This window comes from Harpegnathos saltator, unplaced genomic scaffold (genome assembly GCF_003227715.2).
Source record: "Harpegnathos saltator strain DR-91 unplaced genomic scaffold, Hsal_v8.6 scaffold426, whole genome shotgun sequence".
NCBI classification, from domain to species: Eukaryota; Metazoa; Arthropoda; class Insecta; order Hymenoptera; family Formicidae; genus Harpegnathos; species Harpegnathos saltator.
Window position 1 is genome coordinate 219548 of NW_020230235.1, and position 10477 is coordinate 230024.

The 10477-nt window shown below is 43.8% G+C and overlaps 2 protein-coding genes across 3 annotated transcripts; one reads left to right on the plus strand and one right to left on the minus strand.

The window, feature by feature from the left end:
* Positions 1-154: 154 nt before the first annotated feature.
* On the minus strand, positions 155-6232 carry LOC112589203 (uncharacterized). Of its 2 annotated transcripts, XR_003113360.1 has the most exons (4): positions 3633-5021; positions 897-2395; positions 659-823; positions 155-319 (listed from the first exon to the last, which is right to left on the minus strand). XR_003113360.1 is itself a non-coding variant. In XM_025301527.1 (3 exons), the coding sequence occupies exon 1, from the start codon at positions 5959-5961 to the stop codon at positions 5116-5118; it is 846 nt and encodes a 281-aa protein (XP_025157312.1). In that variant the 5' UTR covers positions 5962-6232; the 3' UTR covers positions 155-319; positions 659-2395; positions 3633-5115. The 2 variants fall into 2 exon arrangements, 1 of the variants encoding a protein (XP_025157312.1); XM_025301527.1 differs by having other exon boundaries at positions 659-2395; positions 3633-6232.
* A 2040-nt stretch (positions 6233-8272) lies between these two features.
* LOC112589202 (uncharacterized) lies at positions 8273-9409 on the plus strand. Its single transcript, XM_025301526.1, has 3 exons — positions 8273-8600; positions 8788-8916; positions 8991-9409. Exons 1-3 carry the CDS (start codon positions 8322-8324, stop codon positions 9156-9158), a joined length of 576 nt encoding a protein of 191 aa, XP_025157311.1. The 5' UTR covers positions 8273-8321; the 3' UTR covers positions 9159-9409.
* The last annotated feature ends 1068 nt before the right edge of the window (positions 9410-10477 follow it).

Sequence of the window (10477 nt, forward strand, 5' to 3'; positions counted from 1 at the left end):
TTTATTGAGATTAGCAAGAGTCTCTTTGAACATCTCAGTAGTTTCGTTCATCTTTGACTTCTTACATCGACCTGTAAGTCCTAGGTACGGCATGCTTGCAGCTGTTGATGATCCAGATGAAGATAACGGGAGGGCAGAGTAAGTAGCAAATGGAGCATTAACTGGAGCACTAACATCATCTATAGTCTGCTCCTCTAATATTTCGACATTATCTGAGGATTCGGCCAATGACGGTAGAAGCGACATCTCTTCATCTGTGCATGATAATCTTGGTTAAGATGTAGGTACCGACGACGTTGGTAGGAAATTGTCCACAGATCTACAACCGGAAATAATTAATTATATCATGACAGTCAGAACAAATCACCATATACAATCGTCAATAAAATTATCGTATAGATAAATCCAAACAAAATTACTTAAAAAAAGAATAAAAAAACTCCAAGTACAGATTTTGAATTTATTCTCCCTAGTTTCCGCAGTCTTTTTAAAAATAAAAACATGCTGCGTCTCCAAAAAATTGCTCAATTTGATGTATCTTATAAGTAGGTTTATACGATATTTTTGCGGCATTGCGACATAACAAGGTTACTATGCATTAAATTTTGACTTGAATTTACCTATGTAATTATTTTGTTGACGAATGTATTAAACTTACTTCCTTTTCCTAATATGAGATGTCAGAAATGACATAGCATTATATGTTGGCCATTCTGGACGGGTTGAGGCTGCTACTCCAGACTCTTCTGCTCAAGAATGCGCTTCTCTTTTGTGAACCTCTCGCGAAGAGTTTGCCACCTGGCTGTACAATCTTTTACTGGTGCTAAAATCGTGACAAAAAAATCTATATGAACTTTAGGTTCATATAAATCAATCAAAAAGGATGAATAAATTACCATTGACTGTTTCGGCCACAATTTTTCATGCGGATTCTTTTATTCCGATATTCTTGAATCCTGCATGTCCTTTATTATATATTTCGGGATGTGCTCGCACACACTCTATTAATAAAATGTCGTTGATCGACATTTTCTGTACGACTTTTGTCTGTATGTTCCCGAATACACAACACAATGCCAAATGACATCTTTCAGTTCAAGTAAAACACGCTCGCAAAAGTCGAGAACGTTGATTGGCTGAAAGTGTCACATGAACAATCCGACTTGACAGAATGCAACATCTAAACTTGACATTGGTAAGCTTCACGTCGCGTTAAGTTCCAATATTTCACGCCACGTTACGTAAAGTCGATCGTAACTAGCCGCATATAAAACAATGTGTTTTAGGTTTTGTGTTACTTCACATCCCGTCGCGTCCCGTTACGTTAAGTTCATCGTAATCCCGGCCTTAGGGCGGCCAGCGGGTGGAGATTAGATTCCCAAATAAACCTCCATCCGCGGGGAGGGGGGGGGGTATTCAAATTCGTGACCCCGACGTGATTGTAAGCGAAGTGTCGAACTGGCATATCCAGTGGTTGAAGAGAGCAGTTACTATGGTATCTGCCTCGATGTTCGGTAACGGAAGTGCGACTGGCCATCTAGAAAAACGGTCAATGATCGTGAAGCAGTAGCGGTTATCTTGTACCGGCGGTAGCCTTATCAGGTCCAAGTGAATGCGGTTGAACCGGCTGTCCGCTGCCTCGATTGGGTTCAGGCTGTGGTCTGTTGTGCCTGTTGACCTTAGATTGCTGACACGGCAAATACTCGCGTGCCCAGTGAGGAATGTCACTGTTGATGCTCGGCCAGATAAATTTCTTCCTGAGGCTCTTGAGCGTGGAGCGAGCGCTCGGATGAGCAGGACCATGGATGGCGTCGAATGCCTTGCGTCGAAGCGGTTGCGGTAACTATGGCCGCATGATGTCTATTGAGACATCGCATCAGATGTCTTCTCCCTCAATTCGAAGATGGTTCAGCTCGAGAGAAGTGGATTGCACGACGTCCGCAAGCTCTGGATGCTCTCAAGCTCTGCTTGTTGAGCTTCTGCAATGATTGAAGCTGAAAGAGTGCTTGGCATCTCGATTGCGCTGATTCGAGGAAGAGCGTTTGCAACCACGTTGTCTTCGCCTCTCACGTGGACTATGTCCGTGTTGAACTGCGAGATGTAATCCAATTGTCTTAGTTGGCGCGGCGAGCTCTTTTCTGCTTTCTTGCTGAAGACGTAAGTCAGCGGTCGGTGGTCTATTTGCACCCAGAATGCTCTCCCCTCAAGTATATGCTTGAAGAACTTGACGGCAGTGAAGATAGCGAGGAGTTCTCGATCGTACGTGGAGTACTTCTGCTCGGAGGAAGCTTCCGAGAGAAAAATCCAAGTGGCCGCCAGTGTCCTTCTATTTATTATTCGAGTAACGCACCTATGGCAGAGTCAGCAGCGTCGATTGTCAGTGCGAGAGGTAGGTCTGGAACGAGGAAAGCTGAGTAAGTGGCAGCAGTCAGCGCGTCCTTGCACTTCTGAAACGCGGCCTCTGTCTCCAGTGTCTAGGGGATCTCTCGTTGCACCGTATAGGAAAAGAGCCCACCGGGTGCCACTGCCCGGAGCTGGACGACACCGTGCACCATACCCTGGCCGAGTGCACTGCATGGGCCAGGGAGCGCGGTGTCCTAGCCCTGGCAGTGGGGTGCAGGGAGGAAGAGTTATCGCTCCCGCGCATAGCCCTTGCCATGCGCGGGAGCGAGGAGGTATGGGGAGAGGCGGCCTCCTTCTGTCACAGTGTACTGTCGCGGAAGGAGGCTGCCGAATGGGAGCGTCGCCCTGGAGACCGCCGCCGGAAGAGGCGCGGGGGGCGGCGCTCCCCAGGATTGGGTAGCGAGCCTGAGGGGGCGCCGGCCGAAGAGGAGGACAGGCCACCGGTTAGACGGAGGCCGCCTCCTCGGCCGCCTCGGGCTCGACTTAGGACGCGCGGGGGGAGGGGGGTGACGGGTGTGTGAAACCCACCCGTCCCCCCTCCCTCCTTTTGAGGGAGATAAATAGGGGGAGCGCAAGGTGAGGTGGATGTCCCCTTCCTCCAAGTAATCACCGGAAGGCCAACCCAGTCGGGAAACCGGCTGGGGGTCCGCGCCCTGGACTCTCTTTGTGGGACAGGGCGCGGAACTCGATGGCATGGGGCTGCCCTGGGGCCAGGGTGTTGGGGAGGGAATGCGGGAACAGTTCCCCTTACTTCCCTCACAATGGTCCGAATGGTAGACATCCCGCAGGGGTTTTAGTCAATAAGAGTCTAACATAACCCCCGACCCTCCCAACGGATCGGGGGTATCCATGATGGATTTTCCCTACGTTATAAAAAAAAAAGGGGATCTCGTTTATCCCTATTCTTCGCATCCTTCAGATACTCGGTTAGCGGTGCTTGATACTGAGCGGCGTTCGGCAATACTCGATGGTAGTAATTCACCATTTTTTTTTGGTAACGCAGGGGAAATCCATCATGGATACCCCCGACCCTTGGGGGGGATCGGGGGTTATGTTAGATTCTTACTGACTAAAACCCCTGCGGGATATCTACCGTCCGCACCGTGGTGGGGGGAATCAGGGGAACTACTCCTGTATTCCCTTCCCGACTGGTAATAATTCACCATTCCCAAGAAGCGGCGAAGATCTGTGATGGTCTTGGGTTTCGGGAACTGCTGAATGGTCGTTACCTTATCGAGTAGTGGTTTGACACCGACCTGTAAAACGGTGCAGCCGAGGTAATGCACAGAGTCCTGTCCAAAGAAAGATTTGGTCGGATGAACCGAGAAGTTGTTCTTCTGAAGTAATCTGAGAATAGCATCAAGATGGCGGAGATGTTCTTCATGACTGTCTGAAAAGACGATGATGTCATCTACTTAGCATGCAGCAAAGCTGATACCGCGCAGCAGGCCGTTAACGTGACGTTGGGATATTTGCGTGGCGTTGAGGAGTCCAGGCGGCATGCCCAAAAATTCAAAAAGACCGAATGGCCTCGTGACAGCTTCGGTCTTCGGAACATCCTCCGGCATAACAGGAATCTGGTGATAGGCTCGGATCAGGTCTATAGTGGAAAAGACCTTTTTCCCGTGCATCTGCAAGATGTCCTCTATCCGGGGAATCGGATATCGATCTGGAACAGTCTGAGCATTTAGATGCCGATAGTCATCTGTCGTGCGTCAGCCACCTTGGTTCTTCTGCACCATGTGGATTGGACTCGCCTATTGACTGTGTGAAGGCTATACGAACCCGAGATGCAAGAGAAGGTCGAAGTCCACCTTGGCAGCGGCCAACTTGTCACCTACAAGTCGTCGTGGACGCTCAAATATTGGAAGTCCTGTGGTTCCTATATGATGTGCAATACCATCAAAGCGGATCCCCAAAGGAGTTGGCCTTGGTGCAAAGACTGCAGCGTGAAAATCCAATAGTCTGGCATATGTCTCTCGGTGCGGTGAGTCCGGAAGATTGTGCTGGCTGGTTGCGGAGACGCTAAAAATGGCAGTCTCACGTACCTGCCCCTGAATAATAAGGCTGGTCTGTGAATCCACAAGGCGTTGTCGAGAGAGGTCGATGACGAGGCCATAATGTAAGAAAAGGTCAGCTCTGATGATCGCCGAGTTCACATCGGCAATGATGAACGACCACTTGAACGCATGACGAAGTCCGAGGTCGAAAGTGAGCGGCTGCTGACTAAACATGCGGATGGCTGACGAGTTGGCGGTGAATAGCTGTAGCTCAGCAGGAGTGAGCTTCCTGTGTGTGTATCTCCGAGGAATCAGCGAGACCACGGAGCCAGAGTCGACCAAGAACTTGATGTTCGTGGTCCTGTCAAAGACGTGAAGTCGTGTTTCACCAGACGCTGATGCGCTGTCGCCGACCGCCTGTATCGACGACAGCGATGTTAGTTTCCCGTGCCACTTGCACGGGAACTTGGAATGTAAAACTGCACGGCTGCTGGCACTGTCTTGCAGCAGCACCGAAACGGCGGTGGTAGTAGCACAACTGACTGACTGGTCGTTGAGTGTGGCTGTCACGAGGACGCGACCTGGAACGCGACCGCCGACATTGAGTGAGTTGTCCTTGGTGGGCAACAACAGGCAGCAGGCACTCAAACAAGATCGTCAGATGTGCGACAGATTGTTGCATGGTCGTGGCCTCTCCTAGCCGCTGAATGGCCTAGTTGTCGGCGAGAGTAGCTCCAGTTCGACACGGTGACAGGGCACGTGGTGCAGTAACAGTGAGAACTTGAGGCACAGAAGAGCCTTCCATGAGCTCGTCTGCAACCGTCGAAAGCTCTTCCAGACAGGTTGTCCGAAGGATCTTGAGGACTCGTTGCACTATGGGTGGCAGAAGTGCTAGCCAGCGTACTCGGAGGATGTCCTGTGACACTCGGTCGCCCGCAAGCGTCCTCATATGGCGGAGGAGTTGCGAGAGCTTGCGGTTGCCGAGCTCCAAGTCCGTGAATAGACGGTGGAGCTGCTTGTCAGCTGAGTCTGCGAAGCGTGCAAGCAATTGCGTTTTGAGCGTGACATACTTGTCAATGACAAGTGCCAGACAAGATGCCAGGATGTCAGCTATCTCTTGAATTGCTTCAGAGTCGAGCGCACCGATGACGAGGTGATACCTGCTATCATCAGAGCAGATTCTGTATATCTGAAACAGTGATTCTATCTGAGCGAACCAGGCTGGCTGCTGCTTCCAGAACGGTGGAATTTTACACGCCGTGATTGATTCGATGACGTTCTCACAAAACGGGGATCCCATGTCAATGAGCGGCTCCAATGGAGGTGCAATCCCGTGAGGTACTTCGATGTGGCTCGGCCCTGCCGGTATGTCAGATGCCTGCTCGGGTCCTCTGGATGGAGGAGTGTGATGAAGCGACATTGTGTTCAACGCGCACACACAAAAGGGCAAGCACGATTGCAAGCGGTTACATCCACGATACAGATAATGTGTGCAAAGTCGTGTCATATAGCGAAGTAGGTGCGAAGGTGCACGCCAGAGCTGCCAAATTCGCTGCATTGCCCCCAAGCCCGCGCATATGGAGGGGGAATGTATGCACGCGTTGAGCCATGTCTGTGTGCGCTCGGCGTTCGGCAAGCTTCGGGTAGTAAAGAAGGAAAGCGCGATCTGTGCGATCTCTTTCTTTCCTATAATATAGCTATAGCTATAACATACCGCTAGCTTCAAGATACATGTTGATTCGCCGACGATATTTTCGCGCGGGCAAGAGAAAGAGTGAGAGAGAGCAATAATTTGAACAATCCACTCTCGGCCAATATGTACGTCTTTTTCGCAAAAGAATAATGTCATGTTACAGAAAAATAACTTATGTTAATTTAAGAGATCATTTATTATTAGCACACAAGAAATATAAAAATAAATTATGTAATTTGATTTTAAAATTATTCTAACACTGCAATTTGAAGTGTGCAAAACAAATAAATATAATGAAATAGAGCAAAATAATTTTACGATTATATGCATTAACCTATTGCACATTTATTTTGTAAATAACAACGCACATATTGTTGCTCAACGGAAACCGCGAGAAGGTGGTAGTCTCTTCTGTCAATAAGAAAATGTAAATGTATGTTCCATCAATGTAAATGAAAAAAATGTTTTCTCTATTATAATTATTTTATATATATAATAATTTTAATATATATACACATATTAAGAAAGAACATACTTTTTTACATTTTCTAAGAATATAGATAGACAAGAGAATAGATAGAAAGGTGGACAAAATAAATACAAAAGGATAGACGTAAAATATAGAAAACTAAAGGACAGAGAACAAAAGGCAGAGAACAGAGTAAATGATAGAGAAAAGAACATAGAAAAAGAAAAAGACACTAGAAATATCAAATAATTTTCGACTGTTTCGATTTTTTAATTAATATTCTCCTTAATAGTAGGTTCTGCTAAAGGTGGAATAAATAGAATAAATTTTTGTATCACAATAAAGAAACAGCACACACAAGTCATGCGTTAACAACTCAGAAAATTTCAAAGTTATACTTTTACCATACAAAAACAATATACTATTGGGTGAGTGCAAAAGTTTGTGCGGAGTTTGTGAGTAAAAGTCACACAGTGATTAGGCAAACAAAAATCTTTATTCAATCAATGATATATTCTCCATCGTTTTCTATAATCTTTTCCCAACGTTCTGGCAGCATACGGATGCCTCGATCATAAAAACTGCGCGGTTTAGATTCGAAGAACGAAGAGACGCCTCCTTCTTAAGGCCTCCAAAGAGTCAAAGTTTTTTCCATTTAAATAATTTTGCAATGACCGGAACAAGTGATAGTCAGATGGTGCGATATCAGGAGAATACGGTGGATGCGTTAAGACATCCCATTTCAGGCTCTTCAGTTTGCGCAGCGTCTTTTTCGAAACGTGTGGTCTGGCGTTGTCGTGATGAAAGACGACTCCCTTGCGATTTGACAAAATCGGACGTTTCTCTTTTATTTCTCGATTCAGATTGGTTAATTGGCGACAGTACTTGTCCGAATCAATCGTTTCGCCAGCGGGGAGAAGCTCGAAATAGATTATGCCCTTGCAATCCCACCAAACAGAGAGCATCACCTTCATCGGGTGCAAACTGGCCTTTGGCATTGCGTCACCATGCTCACCTGATTGTTTCCATGTCCGTTTGCGCTGAACATTGTTGTAGAGGACCCATTTCTCATCGCCCGTCACTAGTCGATCCAAAAACGACTCGTTATTGAACCGCCCGAGTAAAGAAACGGCTGCAGAAATTCGCTTGATTTTGTTCTTCTCGGTCAGCAAATGGGGCACCCATATATCGAGCTTCAAATCGAATCCCATCTTTTTTAAACGCCGAAAACCGTTTGATCAACCGACCGGTTGATCGGTCAACGTTTAGTGCTGTAGCAACTTCTTCTGTTGAAATTCGCGGATTATTGAGCACTAAAGTACGCAAAACATCGTCATCAATGTCAGAAGGTCGACCAGAGCGTGGTTCGTCTTCAAGGTTAAATTCTCCGCGCCGAAATTTAGCAAACCATTTTTCCACAGTTCGTTTAGCTGGTGCTTCATCCTGATAAACATCCTGAATGTTTTTTACGGTCCCGGCAACGTTTATTCCCTTCCGAAACTCGTAAAGCATAACATGCCGTAAATGCACCTTATCGATACTCATTTTTAAAGTGATATTTCTCGAAGCAGTTTGTATGAAAACAAATGATTTTTTTTTTAATAATAGCTGAAGTCGTCACCTTTCTAACGTTATATAATATGTAGATGGAAGTATTAATGACAACACTTTACGACGCTTATAACTCCATCTATTGAAACTCCGCACGAACTTTTGCACTCACCCAATATGTTGTCTGGGCAATCTTCCTTTGATAATGTATTGTAAGATATTTTTAATTTTTTGTATAATTGCTAATAATGTTTTATATCACACTCATATCATCGCACATTATAATTTTGCTAATGTCTGTTTGTATCTCCTACTTTCTATCTATCCCATTTCATATTTCCCAGATCAAAAAATAACAAGCATGAGAAGAAGGTTGCTTGCTCTAGATGAAGATTTAATTAAAGAATTAATTCCTCAGATAGGATTGCGAGCGGGTTTTTTATCCAGTTGGAAGCAGCTGGTAGCAGATACTGACCAACAAGAGGTATTATTTCTCAATGTGGCATGTTCTTTGATGCATGTTATATTTTTATTTTTTAAGACTTAAAGACGTCTAAAAAGCGTCTTATGTCCCGGTTTTGAACATGTGTGCTGTCTGAGATATTTTGTGCATGAATAATAAGTACTTTTATGGTATTGAAATTAATGTGTCCTTGAACTATTATTTGCAGGCCTGTAAGAAACGTAAGATTTTGGCAACTGGTACAGAGGACTTAGTAACTGAAATTACAGATGACACAATAAAGGGAGCACTGAATGCAAGTACTGTGATTTCTGAAATACCAGAAGCTTCCACAGAGGTAAGAAGAATTTTTTTATTTTATAATATATATTCTAATTACCTTTCAGAATGAAATATTTCTTCTTTTTTCAGATTGCACTTTCTGAGAATATTGATTCTGAGATTATTGATCCTCAACCTCTACCATCCACTTCTACGAAAAGGAAGACCGATAATATCTGTCAGCCAAGCCGACACCTTACAGCCGAGAAAGCTTGTGAAGAGTTGGCAGTTTCGGTTCGTAATTATTGTAAACAGTAAAATATAAATATATGGCACGTTCTCTGTCAAGAAGGCTAATTTTGTTTATGTGTATGTGCGTGCGGAGAGAGCCCAAATATGCACGTACTCTTTTCTTATTCCTATTCGTTATTTGGGTTGATTCTATTTGATGGTCATCCAACGCCAGACCAAATGACATACATTTTTCCTGTGTTTAGTTTCGTCGAGGATTTTTTCAATAACTATTTATTTCGAAGATTGAAATAGGAAGAAGGAATGGCCTTTTTAACACAAAGAATGTTCCTTATGTGTGTATATAATATAACATGTGTATATAATATAATATGTATATAATATAGTATATTATGTGTGTATATATTATAATATCTGATCATATTCGAAGGGAGAAACTGAAAATGTCTACATCAGAAATGTTGTTTTTTGTTCGACATTCTGGTCTCATGATTGGAGATTTGGTGCCTGAGGCGGAGGAAATATGACAGTTGTACGTTCGTCTTGTCCAAATTGTAAACATTATTACTGCTCCTTTTATTGATGGGAATGTAAATATCTATTTTGCAACTTTGATCAGCATCATGAATTATATTGTAAATTAGTATCCAAGTCATTAAAACCTAAGTACCATTTTATGGTGCACTATCCTAGGATTTTAAATTTAATTGGTTGTCTGATTCATGTATGCGAATCATCAATGCGAATGGAAGGAAAACATCGGCCAGTAGTAAAGCAAGTAGCAAAGGCAACACAATCGCGAAGAAACCTACCGCTAACTGTGGCTAAAAAATATTCTCTTAGTCTTTCTGCTCATTTTTTATCTAAACAAGGCTTCTCACCGGATATAGTTTTCCATCCTAAAGAAACAATTATAACAGATTGCTATAATTATAATGATTTTCAATATATTTTACCTCCTGGTCTTGAAAATTCTGCAGTAGTTACAAAAGCAACAATCTGTAATACTATGTATGAAAAAAATATGGTGCTTGCGATAAATTCTGATGACGATTTGCCTTCGTTCGGATTAGTGCATTGGATTGTAAAACCACAACTAATAAATAACGCAGGTTTAATTTTAATAGGATTACACTGTAGGGTTCAATAGCCATCTACACTGCTATGAAGTGACTCAAACTATGGAGTGGTTTTATAAAAACTACCATGATTTAATTTCATTTTATCCAACTTCTTATAGAATAAGAGTTGATGGCAACTCATATATAACATTCAGACATGGTCTATAATATAATATAATGTAACAAAATGTAATAAAAATATAATGTAATAATATAATATAATACAGGGTGTCCCATTTTAATCCGGCCGACTGAATAAAATTC